Raw genomic sequence first — 16280 nt, forward strand, 5'->3', positions numbered from 1 at the left:
CAGGGATCAAGGACTTCATTAAGCAAATATGCTCAGGCACAGTACAAACAGTACTGTACACAAATAGTTTTTCAAGACAGGACAGGATATACAGGCAGCATCATGAGCACATGCAAGATACACAATTAAATACTCATGTTTGCATGGGGGATAATTTTAGGAAGGAAGTCTCCTGGGAATAATTACATTTGTAAATGCTCCTAAAAAAGTCTGTGATGTGTTGTCACGATGAGGTGGTGGTGGTGGAGGAGAGGTGAGGAACCAAATGCAGGACACAAACAGTTCTTTATTAACCTGGGGTGACCAGGCTCGGGCAAACACAAAATATATCCGCCACTCAGCATAAAAAAAAAACCAGAAACCTTCTCTTCCTAGAACCTAACGTTACTCACGTACATAAACCAGTGCAAAGCAATGCTCCAACAAGGAACAAAGAAACACAGGGGGTATATATAGACAGAACCAAGACTAATGACCAACAGGTGAAACTAATGAACCAACGAGACACAAACCTAACCAAGATCAACACAGAGGAAAAAACAGGAAATTACCCGAAATGAAAGTCTAGAACCAGAACTAAACCTCACTCCATAACATGTGTATTCTTTTCTGATTGTTCATCACTAATATGTAACCAGTAATTTAGCTATAAGACACACTTCTGGTCTAATAATGGCTACACATGATCATTACACAAGTAGCAGAGAGAATAAAAACATATGGACGTACAAATTAAATGATTCAAAGAATTTGTTTAGGTGAGTAACACTGACAATAAACAGAAAGTTGCTTTTAAGAAAAATCTATAGGGCACCTTTAAGCCAGTGTTGTTAGGTCAGGAAAAAAAACAGTTTGTTATATCTGCTGCATGAGTATTTTATTTTCCATTAGTATTTGATTGTTTTTATCACTTTTAAGTGTAATGAATTGGTACCAAAGCTTCACTTGACTTAACCTTGTAAGTTTTTCACATTAATCTATGTTTTCACATTGATAGCATTAACCCTGATAACAAACAGCCACTTCAAGTTTAAATACAACTCAGATCTCCACCTGTCTGCAACATAAGCTTTGTGTTTCAACATAAAACTGTTGAAACAGCACTGTTGAAACTGGACGGCATTCAAATAAAACAAAGAGCTTGTGTGAAATAAACCAGCCACAGCAGTTTCAGTTCAGCTTCTTGATTATAAAAGGACACTGAGCAGCACTCTAGGCACATTTGACCCTGCAAAGAGTCCATCATGAATTGTCTTGTGTTTCTGCTCCTGGTGACTTTGGCCAGTGCTAAAGTCTACCAGCGCTGTGAATGGGCCCGAGTTTTGAAGAGTCATGGGATGGACGGCTACCGTGGCATCAGCTTGGCCAACTGTGAGTACCAGCCTGTTGATTTCCAGATGTTGTTCCTGCAGTGGAGAATATTACTCCTTTATATGCATTTAAATATCTCAAGCATAACTTCACTCTTAAAGGACCTTAGCAACCCATTCACAACACCCTTTACATCACAGTTTAATATTATACAAACCATGCATTTTAGAAAATTTCACCTTTAAAACCCTCTGATGATTGATTATTTTTTGCAGTGTACAAATTAAATCAGCATTGACCTGTTGCATAATAATCAGCTCATACAGTATGATATTATCATGAAGTAAGCAGTTCCTAAAAGAACATTTTGTCATTACAAAAAAGTGTATTCACTTTCTTTCCAGGAGTTAAACTCACATAGTGTAAATATGAAGCTACACTTATTAACATGTCATGCTATCAGTGCCCAAGCATGCCTCATGCCCCCCACCATAGCTTTGTAATCCCCTGTCACACACTTCGGGAACCACTGTACTAAGTTTGCCAACTACTAGCAGTCATTTCATATGTAGTGTATGTTTAGAGAAAAGTATCAGTCTTCTCATGTCATCATTGTAGATTATAGAGTTGTGTAAGTTAATGCTACCAGTTAACAAATGGTGTTTGAAACCTAACATTCACCTTTGACATGGTTTACATGGATGTTTCCTGTTTTCATCTGCAGGGGTTTGTCTGACCAGATGGGAGTCAGAATACAACACTGCAGCCATCAACCACAATACTGATGGATCCACTGACTATGGCATCTTCCAGATTAACAGCCGCTGGTGGTGTAACAATGGCCAAGGTCGCACTGCAAATGGATGCAACATCAACTGCAACAGTGAGTGATGAACCACAGCATTTCAAAGTCTAACTACACATAAACATTATCCTGCTATTTTATTATTTCTCACGTCACCAGTCCCATTGTGTCTTGATTTGGGAGCAATTTGATTTAAAGATGCAATAGTCTGGTTCCAGTTCTTCTGTAACTACTGTATGCGGAAGTGTTTACTAATTCAATGACGTTATAAGCTGTTAGTACAACATATTTCTAGCTTGCTGTGGAGCTCCTAAATGTACTGGAAAGTCCATAAAAACCTCATGAAGTGAAATCTACTAAACATTCTGGTGCAGTCATGTGACAGTGTGTGAATTTGTGTACCAGTAGACTTGTAAAAACGCCTGTGTTGCATTGGGTTCTTGTGACTTAATACTGACTTTTCTGAATTAACATCCAAATCCACATTTCTTTTTCACAGCGCTTCTGACTGATGTCACTGCGTCGATCAACTGTGCCAAGCGTGTTGTTAGAGATCCCAATGGCATCGGAGCCTGGTAAGACCTGACTTTCAGATATCCACTGTGATGTGCTCACTACATCACCCTTCCTATGTGGAGAGATGACCAATGTCTTTCTCTCTGGTTTCAGGGTGGCCTGGCGCAATCACTGTCGCAACCGTGACCTGAGCTCCTATGTGTCAGGATGTGGTGTGTAAAAAACAAGAAGGACCAAATTGTCCCACCATACACTGTTTTGAAGTCAATTCAAAGCTTTACTTTCACTTGACTCATACAGTCCTCGATTAAACACATCAATGAAAAGAGACTGTCTGTTATTGAGTTCATCAATGATGGCTATTATTAAATTAACATGAAGGTATTTATTGGTCAGTGTGGTCCTGAAAATAAGGATGTGCCTTGTTAAATGGCATAATATTCTACATTGATTATACCTGTTACTTGTCAAGGGGATGATCAGGTGACTGCATGAGAACCAAACATTTGAGATATTTTCAAAAAAGTGTTACCAGAAATGTGTCAAGAACATTTGGTCACTGCAACATTAGACAATAATGTTGTTACACCTACGGAAAGAATGTTCTAGGAACTTCTTAAAATCTTCCCACAACAAACATAATGAGAACATTGTATATTAATGTTTTTGGAATCTGATGGGAATGTTAAGGGAACAACTGTATCTTTTAACAGAACATTTCCAGTTGGGAGCCAGAACAATTAATAAGGGAAATAAGGACACTTAATTTCCTGCAAGTCCTTATTTTATTTAATTTTTTTGATCAGAGGCTTCAACCATACCCAATGAACAAAGAGACCACACTGTTACCAACCCTCAATCAAACATCGTCATAAGTAAAGCGTTACTGCTCAAGACACTTTTTTTATAAGCGATGAACTTCATCATCTACATTTGAGCCTTTATTTTCTCCTGTAATGATCTTTTAATTTGAAGTGTGATAAATGAATGGTTCAGGTACTATAAACAGCCACATCCCTGTGTAATGAGTGTCAGTAATGATAGCTGCTCACTGCTGTTGGTGTGACTCACTGATCCAACACAATCAGTGAAAGTGTACTTTATCATTCCTCTCAGTGACAGGTCTAATGAGTGGCAGATTGTGCAGTGCATGCAATCCTTATGCATGTGGACGTTTAAGGGTGTTTCCTCATCTATTTATGGCAAAATGTGGGAGAGGGAATGGGTGTGTGCACATAGGCCCAGATCCACAGTGACAGACACATGCAGTTTTATAAATCTGACAGAAAAAGTCTGTGCTGCCTTTGTTCAGATACACGCTTTGTTTTGTATCTGTACAGACTAACTTTGACAGGAACATGATATTTGTGGAGTTTCCGCAAACCTGAAAATGATCCAAGCTTTTGTCACAACTTACAACATAATCAAAACTATAGTTAATATGTACTAAAAATTCAACAAAACAAGAAATGAATCTAGTTGTAAATAATTTATTGAAAACAAGAAAGGCTTCATTTGATTCAACTCACACCACTGTTGATATATTGGCTTTAAAAGAAAAGAGTAGCAGTCTGAAGCTAAACTACAGTTTGGCTTTATTATTATCATTATTGCTGTTATCATCATTATTATTATTACTGTGCCAATCCAACCAACAGCCAAACCATATTAAGTTGAATGATACTTTATTACTTTTTTTCTAGAGTGAAGCAGCTGATGAAACAAAAACTGATGCTCATTTGTTTTCTCACAAAAAGTTTTTTTAGGTTCTTTGCTTTGATGTAACTAAACAAATGTGATACCCAAAAATAAAAAGGAGAATTTATCATTACACAAACATATATACACACCCACATGTCTGTGCTGATATAATGATATCAGAGGTACAGTCTGCAGTTTAAGGCTAAATGCATACATGTGTCTTTTGAAGCATGCACAGAAGGGTTATAGTCAAGTTTAAATATATTCATTAGCCTATATCTTCATAACTGACAGCACTGGTATAAGCATACAACAGACTGCTGATGCATATTACTGTAAAGATCAGTATTTTCTACTATGCTTTTATTTACTCAATTTAAAACTTCCCAGGCACCATCAACATCCATGGCCTGTGCACTGGTGGGGGTTTAGTCCCTCTTGTCACTGAGCTCGACTCTCAACCTTTTGTTTAACCTGAATCTCATTGAGAGTCTCAGTCATCCAGGTAAGGGAATATCCAAAAGGGCTATAGGTAGCACCTGGACTAAAAGTGTTTGGACATTAATAAAGTTCAGTAAAATGGTCTTGTCATTCAAAGTGTCTGTCTCTATCTGCAATCAGCCCCTGGCAGGCTAACATAATGTCAACATTATGCTGGGATTATTCTTTACCAGGATGCACAGGAGACATTTCAACACAACAGTGCATGCCTACACATTATAACCTGAGTCTTTTTACTAGCTGCTTCTCTGATATGCTCATAAAACTGTGGCATCTCCCTGTTCTACATTGCCTTTTGTATCATTTACTAATGATTACGTTGTATTTGCAGAATCCTCACTGCTGCTTGAATTCTTCAGGACTTTCTGCAGAAACCAGTGCCTCTTTAACCACTGACCATATGATAGTTTGTCATGTCCACCTCTGAGTCTGCCCTTGTGGCTGACTGGGAGCAAATGCAGTCAGGTTCCAAAATGTGGAAGCTGGTACAGCAGCACATTAATGTCCGTTGTTTAAGGCTGTAATGTTTGAGTGTAAATACATACTTTTTATCATGACTAGATAATGCACCATTATCAGCAGCAGCCTCATGTCCCAGTTTACCCTAAGCTGGTATTTTCTAGCAAACCAGTGATGAAACCAGTAATCCCTGGCAAGAGGGAGTGAGAGAAAGAGAGAGAGGAGAGCGTTTGCCACTAAAGCAAGAAGTGAAATTTGTAGCTGGAGCGATCAGAAACTGGCTTCATAGGAGCATTAGCAGAAGCAAATAAGGGCAGAGCTAGCAGGTTTGTTTCAGTCTGTTTCTAACACATACAGTGGGTACGGAAAGTATTCAGACCCCTTTAAATTTTTCACTCTTTGTGTCATTGCAGCCATTTGCCAAAATCAAAAAAGTTCATTTTATTTCTCATTAATGTACACTCAGCACCCCATCTTGACAGAAAAAAACAAAAATGTAGAAATTTTTGCAAATTTATTAAAAAAGAAAAACTGAAATATCACATGGTCATAAGTATTCAGACCCTGTGCTCAGGATTGAGTAGAAGCACTCTTTTGAGCTAGTACAGCCATGAGTCTTCTTGGGAATGATGCAACAAGTTTTTCACACTTGGATTTGGGGATCCTCTGCCATTCTTCCTTGCAGATCTTCTCCAGTTCTGTCAGGTTGGATGGTGAACGTTGGTGGACAGCCATTTTCAGGTCTCTCCAGAGATGCTCAATTGGGTTTAGGTCAGGGCTCTGGCTGGGCCAGTCAAGAACGGTCACAGAGTTGTTCCGAAGCCACTCCTTTGTTATTTTAGCTGTGTGCTTAGGGTCATTGTCCTGTTGAAAGGTGAACCTTCGGCCCAGTCTGAGGTCCTGAGCACTCTGGAAGAGGTTTTCTTCCAGGATATCTCTGTACTTGGCCGCATTCATCTTTCCTTCAGTTGCAACCAGTCGTCCTGTCCCTGCAGCTGAAAAACACCCCCACAACATGATGCTCCCATCACCATGTTTCACTGTAGGGATTGTATTGGGCAGGTGATGAGCAGTGCCTGGTTTTCTCCACACATACCGCTTAGAATTAACGCCAAAAAGTTCAATCTTGGTCTCATCAGACCAGAGAATCTTATTTCTCATAGTCTGGGAGTCCTTCATGTGTTTTTTGGCAAACTCTATGCGGGCTTTCATGTGTCTTGCACTGAGGAGAGGCTTCCGTCGGGCCACTCTGCCATAAAGCCCCGACTGGTGGAGGGCTGCAGTGGTAGTTGACTTTGTGGAACTTTCTTCCTTCTCCCTACTGCATCTCTGGAGCTCAGCCACAGTGATCTTTGGGTTCTTCTTTACCTCTCTCACCAAGACTCTTCTCTCACGATTGCTCAGTTTGGCTGGACGGCCAGGTCTAGGAAGAGTTCTGGTCGTCCCAAACTTTTCCATTTGAGGATTATGGAGGCCACTGTGCTCTTAGGAACCTTGAGCGCTGCAGAAATTCTTTTGTAACCTTGGCCAGATCTGTGCCTTGCCACAATTCTGTCTCTAAGCTCCTTGGGCAGTTTCTTCGACCTCATGATTCTCATTTGCTCTGACATGCACTGTGAGCTGTAAGGTCTCATATAGACAGGTGTGTGCCTTAACTAATCAAGTCCAATCAGTTTAATTAAACACAGCTGGACTCCAATGAAGGAGCAGAACCATCTCAAGGAGGATCAGAAGAAATGGACAGCATGTGAGTTAAATATGAGTGTCACTGCAAAGGGTCTGAATACTTATGACCATGTGATATTTCAGTTTTTCTTTTTTAATAAATTTGCAAAAATTTCTACATTTCTGTTTTTTTCTGTCAAGATGGGGTACTGAGTGTACATTAATGAGAAATAAAATGAACTTTTTTAATTTTGGCAAATGGCTGCAATGACACAAAGAGTGAAAAATTTAAAGGGGTCTGAATACTTTCCGTACCCACTGTACACACACAGATGCACATAACACATCTACAAACACATAGTGCCACACTGTGGTTTCATTTACAACCACAGCACACACACACAACATGGCTTGACATCTCCATGCACCCCTTCCCATGGAAAACATTTAAAGTCCAACACATTCCAAAACTGTACATCAGCAGATTTTTAAAAAGCAACCAACAAATGACTGTGAATATAATCCTTTATTTACTCCAGTCTGAAAAATGTACACATATGTTCTCACAAGGTATAAAATTTGTCTTAAATAAACAATTGCTCTAGTTAATATTCATGCAGTATTATCATTATGAAATTAAAACCTCTGAAGACTTTTTAAAACTGGTGACAATCTCACACCACGAATAGCCAAAATCATCAAGAGCACATTGAGATTTAACGTAGCAAAAGCTGTCCAGCAGTTTGCAACCTGACTTTGGCTTTAATAAGAATGTTGCTTTAGAATTTTTTTTATTATTTTATCAGCTTTATATTAAAAAGAACAAAAACTAATACCTGAATTGAAAATAAACACAAGCACTTGCTGTAATGTTTGCACAGATTATAAATCACAGAGTGGATTAAAGGCTTTGGTTGTTGCTGTGTGAGCTGGTAGAGACTCAACTTATTGCTGCTGTTGCTCCTTTTGTTCCAATGTTGCAAATTCTGTTGCAGTTTGTTGTCACATTGAAGTTGTTGCTGGTATTTCTGGTGTTTTTGTCATCGGTGATGCTGTTATTGCTGTGGCTGTTGTGCACCATTTTTGCCCTGGAAAATCACTTTAGTCTGAAGTCTTGTGTGATGTCATCCTGAAAAAGGTGACAATGACCAATCACCCACTGAGACAATGTATTGTATGAGTTCAGGTGTTGTTTCAGTCTGTGGGTGGTCTGTTTGTGTTTGTTGTTTAGATTAAGATGAAGTGACCTGAGGCCTGTGAGCCGTAGAACTCTGGAGAGAGAAACAGAGAGACGAAGAGTTATTGTCACTAGTGTCCAGATTTGTAGTTTGACAGTGAACACAGGAAAATTTCTCACAACCTGAGTCTTATTTTACTTTTCACTCAGTGTTCTTCAAGCTGGTTTGTTATGTAGTTTGACCACACATCACAGAGTTATCCAAACCATATTATCCAAATAGACCACTTCGCTCTCAGAGTGCAGGTCTACTTGTGGTTCCCAGAGTTTCCAAAAGCAGAATGGGAGGCAGAGCCTTTAGTTATCAAGCTCTTCTCCTGTGGAACCAGCTCTCAGCCTGGGTTCAGGAGGCAGACACTCTCTGTACTTTTAAGGCTAGACTTAAAACCTTCCTCTTTGACAAAGCATATAGTTAGGGCTGGCTTCAGGCAACCCTGAACCATCCCTTAGTTATGCTGCTATAGGCCTAGACTGCCCGAGGACCATCGGTGCACTGAGCTCCCAGAGGTGATGAGGAAGTGATGGGTAAGTTTGGAATGCAGGACAGAAATGCAGAAGGACAGATGGTGGTAGACTTCACAAAAAGGATGGAAATGGCTGTAGTAAACACATTATTCCAGAAAAGGGAGGCGCATAGGGTGACATATAAGAGTGAAGGCAGGAGCACACAAGTTGATTACATCTTGTGCAGACGTTACAACCTGAAAGAGATCAGTGACTGCAAAGTAGTGGCCGGGGAGAGTGTAGCCAGACAGCATAGGATGGTGGTATGTAGGATGACTCTGGTGGTGAGGAAGATGAAGAGGACAAGGCCAGAGCAGAGGACCATGTGGTGGAAGTTGAAAAAGGAAGAGTGTTGTGTGGCCTGAGAGGACAGAAGAGAGAAGACCGGAGTACAGGGAGAGGCAGCGTAAGATGAAGGTAGAGATGGCAAAGGCCAAACAAAGGGCGTATGAGGATTTGTATGATAGGTTGGACACAAAGGAGGGAGAGGTGGAATTGTACAGGTTGGCGAGGCAGAGAGACAGGATGTGCAGCAGGTTAGGGTGATCAAGGACAGGGACGGAAATGTGTTGACAGGTGCCACAAGTGTGATGGAAAGATGGAAGGAATACTTTGAAGAGTTGATGAATGAGGAAAATGTTAGAGAGCACAGAGTAGTAGAGGTGACTGTTGTGGAGCAGGAAGTAGCAAAGATCAGTAAGGATGAAGTGAGGAAGGAATTGAAGAGGATGAAGAGTGGAAAGGCAGTTGGTCCTGCCGACATACCTGTGGAGGTATACAAGTGTATAGGAGAGGTGGCAGTAGAGTTTTTGACTGGGCTACTTAACAAGATCTTGGAGAGTGAGTGGATGCGTGAGTGAAGTGTACTGGTGCCCATCTTTAAGAACAAGGGAGACGTGCAGAGTTGTGGAAACTACAGAGGAATAAAGCTGATGAATCACACAATGAAGTTATGGGAAAGAGTGGAGGCTAGGCTAAGGTCAGAAGTGAGAATTTGTGAGCAGCAGTATGGTTTCATGCCAAGAAAGATGCAATATTTGCTTTGAGAATGCTGATGGAGAAGTACAGAGAAGGCCAGAAGGAGTTGCATTGTGTCTTTGTAGATTTGGAAAAAGCGTATGACAGGGTGCCTGGAGAGCAGCTGTGGTTTTGTATGAGGAAGTCTGGAGTGGCAGAGAAGTATGTTCGAGTGGTGCAGGACATGTATGAGAGCTGTAAGACAGTAGTGAGGTGTGCTGTAGGGGTGACAGAGGAGTTCAAGGTGGAGATGGGGCTGCACCAAGGATCGGCTTTGAGCCCCTTCTTGTTTGCTGTGGTGATGGAAAGGCTGACAGATTAGGTTATACAGGAATCTCCGTGGACCATAAAGTTTGCAGATGACATTGTCATCTGTAGTGAGAGCAGGGAGCAGGTGGAGGAAAATCTAGAGAGGTGGAGGTTTGCTCTGGAATGGAGTGGAATGAAGGTTAGCTGCAGTAAAACAGAGTACATGTGTGTAAATGAGAGGGACTCAAGTAGAACGGTGAGGTTACAGGGAGTAGAGGTGAAGAAGGTGGAGGTTTTTAAGTACCTAGGGTCAACAGTCCAGAGCAACGGAGAGTGTGGAAAAGAAGTGAAGAGACGTGTGCAAGCAGGTTGGAACGAGTGGACGAAAGTGTCAGGTGTGTGACACTTTCTGTACTTTTAAGGCTTCCTTCCTCTTTGACAAAGCGTAGAGTTAGGGCTGGCTTCAGGCAACCCTGATCCATTCCTTAGTTATGCTGCTAAAGGCCTAGACTGCCCGAGGATCATCGGTGCACTGAACTCTCCTACCCTAATCCTCCCCTTCCCTTCCCCTCTCTTCCTCTCCTCTCCCCTCACATTATATTCCAACAATGAATGTCACTAACCTTGTGCTCTCTCCCTCTCTCCCTGCACCTTCTGCAGGTGTCCCTGGTCCTGAAGCTGTAGATTGCTGATGTGCAGTTACCGGCCCCACCAACCTGCAGTGCCTATCTGTTGTTTATTGTTGCTGTTCTTTTCTCTCTGCTGTATCCACTCACCCCAACCGGTCGAGGCAGATGGCTGCCCAAACTGAGCCCGGTTCTGCTGGAGGTTTTTTCTACCGTTAAAGGGAGTTTTTCCTCTCCACTGTCACCAAGTGCTTGCTCATAAGGGATTTGTTGGGTTTTTAGAGTAAAGTGCCTTGAGATGATTTGTATTGTGATTTGGTGCTATACAAATAAAATTGAATTGAATTGAATTGATGTGTGACAAAACAGTGTCAGCAAGAATGAAAGGAAAGGTGTACAAGACAGTGGTGAGACCAGCAATGCTGTATGGTTTAGAGACAGTGGCACTGAGAAAAAGACAGGAGGCAGAGCTGGAGGTAGCAGAGCTGAAGATGTTGAGGTTCTCTATGGGAGTGACGAGGATGGATAGGATCAGGAATGAATAGTTCAGAGGGACAGCTCATGTTAGATGTTTTGGAGAAAAAGCCAGGGAAGCCAGATTGAGATGGTTTGGACATGTTCAGAGGATGGACAGTGAATACATTGGTAAAAGGATACTGAGGTTAGAGCTGCCAGGAAGGAGGCCTATAGAGGAAGACCAAAGAGGAGGTTCTTGGATGTTGTGAAGGAGGACATGAGGATAGTTGGTGTGGGTGAGGAGGATACAGAGGATAGGGTTAAATGGAGGCAGATGATTCACTGTGGCGACCCCTGAAGGGAGCAGCCGAAAGGAAAAGAAGGACATTGTAATATCGAGAAATAATCAGATCCAAGACTATATAAAGTGCACTTAGAATATGAATCATTACATACAACATGATTGAAAAGTAAGCACATTTTTAAATTGAGAGCAGTTCTGCAAAGTAGGAACATTTGTAGGGAGAAAGATGTTAAAAAGTGTGGACAGTTTTTCATGGGCTGTCAAGACTGTTTTTGCTAAAAGCGACTTATAGTCTGGTGCAACTTATAGTCCGGAAAGTACGGTAATTATGAGGATCCCTGCAGAGACACCTGAACAAATCTCTGTCTCTTCCCTCCTTCCTCTATTAGAACTAAATTGATGTTTTAGGCTTGTCCCAATAAAATCCATTTAACAAAAACACTGTGCAGCACAAACTGTCTCTCTGTTGTTTGTTCCACTTCCTGTAGAACAATTAACATCAGTATCTAGACAAAAAAAAAAGCCCAATTAATGTGGAGAGAGTTGCATGCTAATCATTAGCCTCTCTATTAACCCTTCGATGCCTCCTCTCTGAAGCTGCAATAATGAGAAGGGCGGGGTTTCTATTAAGACTGCTTTTCTGCAGAGGCCTTTGCCTGCACAGAAAACACTCATACAACCATATTTAAAATAATTGTGATGAAAATGTCAGAAAAACAAGTGGTCTCCTCCAAACTGCTGTGAAGGCCTGTGTTTTTAGCAGTTCGCTGAAATGTTCTGAACCTGTCTTTCTGTTTTACCCCTCTTTCCTTGTTCCCATTTGAGTTATTTCTTGTGCCATGCTGAACCCCTCCTTTTATCCATTTTAAATCTCTTATAAAGCTGTAATTTTAATACTTTTGAACCAATGTTGAATTTTTACATTGATTCTTCTTCTTTTCCTTTCAGCTGCTTGACCGCCCTTCCCTCACCACTGTCACCATCGGAGCACCGCCACGACAACTAAGGTGGGTGACACTCATTGACTCTGGGGCTGACACAAATTTCATCTCCCGGTCACTACTCAACCGACTGGGGGTGGAAACAATTCCTCTGCCTCGTCCCTTGGAGGTGAGGTCTCTCAATAATTTAACTTTGCACTACATCAGAGACATTACTAAACCTATATTCGTGGCCATAGACAACCATCAAGAAGCGTTACCTTTCCACGTAATCAGCACACCTGCACCAACTTTAGTGCTAGGGATTACCTGGCTCCAACAACACAATCCACTTATTGATTGGGGAAGATATCAGGCTGGGGTCCGTCTTGCCATGTTACCTGTTTACAGCATGCTGTGATTTCCGTTTGCTCCCCTCCGCAGATGGATTACAGACCAGATTTATCAGCGGTGCCAGCAGCGTATCATGATCTACAGGAGGTTTTTAACAAGGACAAAGCAACCTCCCTGCCACCACATAGACCCTATGATTGCGCCATCGACCTCCACCCGGGAACCTTTCCGCCTCGGGGTCGACTGTACCCCCTGTCTCAACCAGAGAAGGAGGAGTACATTCAGAATTCTCTTGTCTCTGGCATAATAAGACCATCTAAGTCCCCTGCGGGCGCGGGTTTTTTTTTTGTTGACACGAAGGATGGAGGTTTAAGGCCATGTATTGATTATCGAGGGCTAAATGAAATTACAGTCAAAAATAGATACCCCCTTCCCTTATTGGTATCCGCGTTCGAGCTGTTACAAGACGCCAAGATCTTCACTAAGTTAGATCTGAGGAACGCCTACCACCTGGTGCGAATAAGGGAGGGGGATGAGTGGAAGACAGCTTTTAACACCCCGTCGGGTCACTACGAGTATCTCGTGATGCCGTTTGGGCTCACCAATGCCCCGGCTGTCTTCCAGAATTTGGTCAATGATGTACTCGGAGACATGTTAAGTCGATTCGTCTTTGTGTATTTAGATGACATCCTTGTGTACTCCAATTCTGAGACCAAACACATCTACCTCGTATGGGCGGTGCTACAGCGGCTGCTGCAAAACCGCCTATACATTAACCCTCTGGGGTCTGAGGGGGTTTTGGGGGCCTGGACAAATTTTGACATGTCCTGACATTTGTGCTTTTTTCAGTGTCTTTAAAACATATTAATGTCTAAAGTCTAATAACACTGTAATCAGCACAAAATTGGCTACAATAATATGCGAGCAGCAAGTTTATACATGATTGTGTTTTTGAGAAAAAAGTGTTTATGCATGGTTAGTGAAAAACTACAATTTTTAGTCACTGAAATAAGACCATAAAACACAAACAGAACATTGGTTCACAAGACTTTGGAGACCTGCATGTTGTAGGCTAAAGTGTTTACTTCAGAGTGCTGTGAATGTCATCTTGTTCACACATTCACAGTAAACAATACACTGATTTAAATTTTCTAAGACACTTTTTGTCCAGAAAGGCCATATGCAAGAGGGTGTGTCTGAGGATGAATAGTCATGTGATTTACCTGAGAACACAAAAGACGCACTGAACGACCAGACAAAGACGCGCATAATGAGCCTTTCAGTCAATGTAGATGGGACGGATTAGTGCAGCACAATACAAAACAATGAGGAGCCAAACTATCCTCATTTGAGTTAAAATCAGTGTTTTTACTCTGAGGACAAGCTAAACTATTTGTCTCTATGTGGAATACAAGAAGCGCTTCTTCACGTCCGTGACGCGCCATCATCGAAACGTGCAGAAAAAGTAAGTAAATTCTATGATGAAGTTTGATGTTTTATGTCATTTCTCAGGGGTGTGCACATATTTACCTGCTTCACCTGAGATTATTTACATGTGAACAGTGGACAGTGTACAAGGCAGGACCGCATTACCTGTAATGAGGTGAGACAGGAAAAAACGGACTTCTCCTTACGTTCATACGGATTAAATAAAAAGTGATGATTTGTTTTCAACTTGAATTGTTTCACTTAAAAGAAAACATTTCAAGCTTTCTATCCATATAATTCTTATTTTTATGAGCCAAGTATTCGCTGAGATTGTGGTTTTATTTACGCGTCTGTGAAGAGAAATGACAGAGACAGAAAAGGCACCCTGTCGGCTTTCTTTTCATTTAAAAAATGCACGTTTTGTTGTTATTATGATGGTATACCACTAAAACTAGACCCTTTACAGATTTGAATGATATACTTCTTTTATCTGTACGATCAGAATTGACGGAGTAATTTAAGTTTGTTTCGGCCTTATAAGGCAAAGAAGCGTCAAAACGCGCCGGCGCGTGCGTCGACCCCAGAGGGTTAAATTGGAAAAATGTGAGTTCCATACCAAATTGACCTCGTTCCTTGGGTTCATGATCCGACCAGGAGAGATAACGATGGACTCGGATAAGGTGCGAGCAGTCAGAGACTGGCCAGTTCCCAATTCTAGAAAGCAGTTACAAAGCTTTTTGGGGTTTGCTAATTTCTATAGACGCTTCATTAAGAGCTACAGTGCATCCCCTGCATCGACTCACCTCGTCCAAGGTAGGGTTTGCTTGGACACCAGAGGCTCAGGAGACATTTACTCTACTCAAAGACCTATTTACTACTGCCCGTATTCTAAAGTTTCCTAACATTGACCTACCGTTCATACTTGAAGTAGACGCATCAGACACGGGAGTGGGAGCCGTGATCTCACAGAGGGACCCTGCGGATTCCCAGATTCATCCCTGCGCCTTCTTCTCGAGGAAGTTAAGCTCTTCTGAATGGAACTACGATGTGGGAAACAAGGAATTGTTGGCAGTGAAACTGGCTTTAGAGGAATGGCGCCACTGGTTGGAGGGAGCTCGGCACCCGTTCACAGTGTTGACCGACCACAAGAACCTCGAGTACCTAAGGACAACTAAGAGGTTAAATGCGCGCCAGGCTCGCTGGGCGATATTTTCTTGAAAGATTCCGTTTTAAACTGTCTTTTCGTCCAGGGACCCAGAACGGCAAGGCGGATGCTCTGTCCCGACTACACGCATCGGTGGACGAGGAGGGCCCGAAATTCATCCTGCCGGCTGCGACTCGCTTGGGAACAGCACGAATATCTCTGGAGCAGGATATTATACGGGCCACGGGTACCGCCGGACCTACCGCCTGCCCAGCTGGCCGCCTTTTTGTTCCAGCTCAGCTCCGGACGAGGGTCCTGGGATTATGTCACGACTCACATCTTCACGTCCACCCAGGGGTGTCCCGAATCCTGGAAGTATTGAAGCAGCGGTTTTGGTGGCCAACAATACGCAAGGACACCATGGAGTATGTTAATTCCTGCTCCGTTTGTGCCCAGGTGAAGGCATCCCACCGGCCGCCGGCCGGCCTGCTTCACCCCTTGCCAATCCCTAGACGCCCCTGGTCTCACATAGCACTGGATTTCGTCACGGGACTCCCCGAGTCACAAGGTATGACCATGATTCTGACGATTTGCGACCGTTTCTCTAAGATGGTCCATTTTGTACCTCTTCCCCAGGTTCCGTCTGCGCCGGCGATGGCTCGAGTTCTGGCGGACCACGTGTTCCGGTTACATGGATTGCCCCAGGACATCGTTTCGGATAGGGGTCCCCAGTTCGTCGCGAAATTCTGGAAAGAATTTTGCAAGTTGCTGAACATCACAGTGAGCCTTTCCTCCGGTTTTCATCCACAGTCGAACGGCCAGATGGAGAGGTTGAACCAGGAATTAGAGAGTGGTCTCAGAATCCTGTGTGCACGACACCCGGAGATGTGGGTGAGTAATTTGACTTGGGTTGAGTATGCCCACAACAGCCTCCCTACTGCGGCCACGGGCCTGTCTTTGAAAACCAGGATCTGGAGACCACTGTGCCATCCGCTGCAGTGGCGGTACGCCGTTGTCATCTTGCCTGGCGAAAGGTGAGGCAGCAACTGTTACAATCTGTGTCCTCCTATTCTACACAGGCAA

General features: G+C 42.6%; 2 protein-coding genes across 7 annotated transcripts in view; one reads left to right on the forward strand and one right to left on the reverse strand.

Moving 5' to 3' along the window:
- The first annotated feature begins 1145 nt into the window (after positions 1 to 1145).
- Positions 1146 to 2962, forward strand: lyz (lysozyme). Its single transcript, XM_026297368.2, has 4 exons — positions 1146 to 1371; positions 2036 to 2194; positions 2616 to 2691; positions 2786 to 2962. Exons 1-4 carry the CDS (start codon positions 1245 to 1247, stop codon positions 2850 to 2852), a joined length of 429 nt encoding a protein of 142 aa, XP_026153153.1. The 5' UTR covers positions 1146 to 1244; the 3' UTR covers positions 2853 to 2962.
- The window catches only part of mbd2 (methyl-CpG binding domain protein 2), a 45608-nt gene continuing 30715 nt past the window's right edge, over positions 1388 to 16280 (reverse strand). For 3 of the 6 annotated variants that reach the window (XM_026297361.2, XM_026297360.2, XM_026297366.2), the window contains one exon: positions 7470 to 8229. The gene's annotated coding sequence lies outside the window, so the exon portion shown is untranslated. Of the gene's footprint in view, positions 1407 to 7469; positions 8230 to 16280 lie in introns of those variants that run through there. The other 3 variants (XM_026297362.2, XM_026297365.2, XM_026297364.2) reach the window with 2 other exon arrangements.

This window comes from Mastacembelus armatus, chromosome 12, assembly GCF_900324485.2.
Source record: "Mastacembelus armatus chromosome 12, fMasArm1.2, whole genome shotgun sequence".
In the NCBI taxonomy this organism is placed as follows: domain Eukaryota; kingdom Metazoa; phylum Chordata; class Actinopteri; order Synbranchiformes; family Mastacembelidae; genus Mastacembelus; species Mastacembelus armatus.

Excerpts from the sequence above, each read along its gene's own strand:
- lyz (XM_026297368.2), top strand. The coding sequence starts at position 1,245 with ATGAATTGTCTTGTGTTTCTGCTCCTGGTGACTTTGGCCAGTGCTAAA. Across the intron at positions 1,372-2,035 it reads TGGCATCAGCTTGGCCAACT|GGGTTTGTCTGACCAGATGG; the intron begins GTGAGTACCAGC and ends TTTCATCTGCAG. Across the intron at positions 2,195-2,615 it reads ATGCAACATCAACTGCAACA|CGCTTCTGACTGATGTCACT; the intron begins GTGAGTGATGAA and ends TCTTTTTCACAG.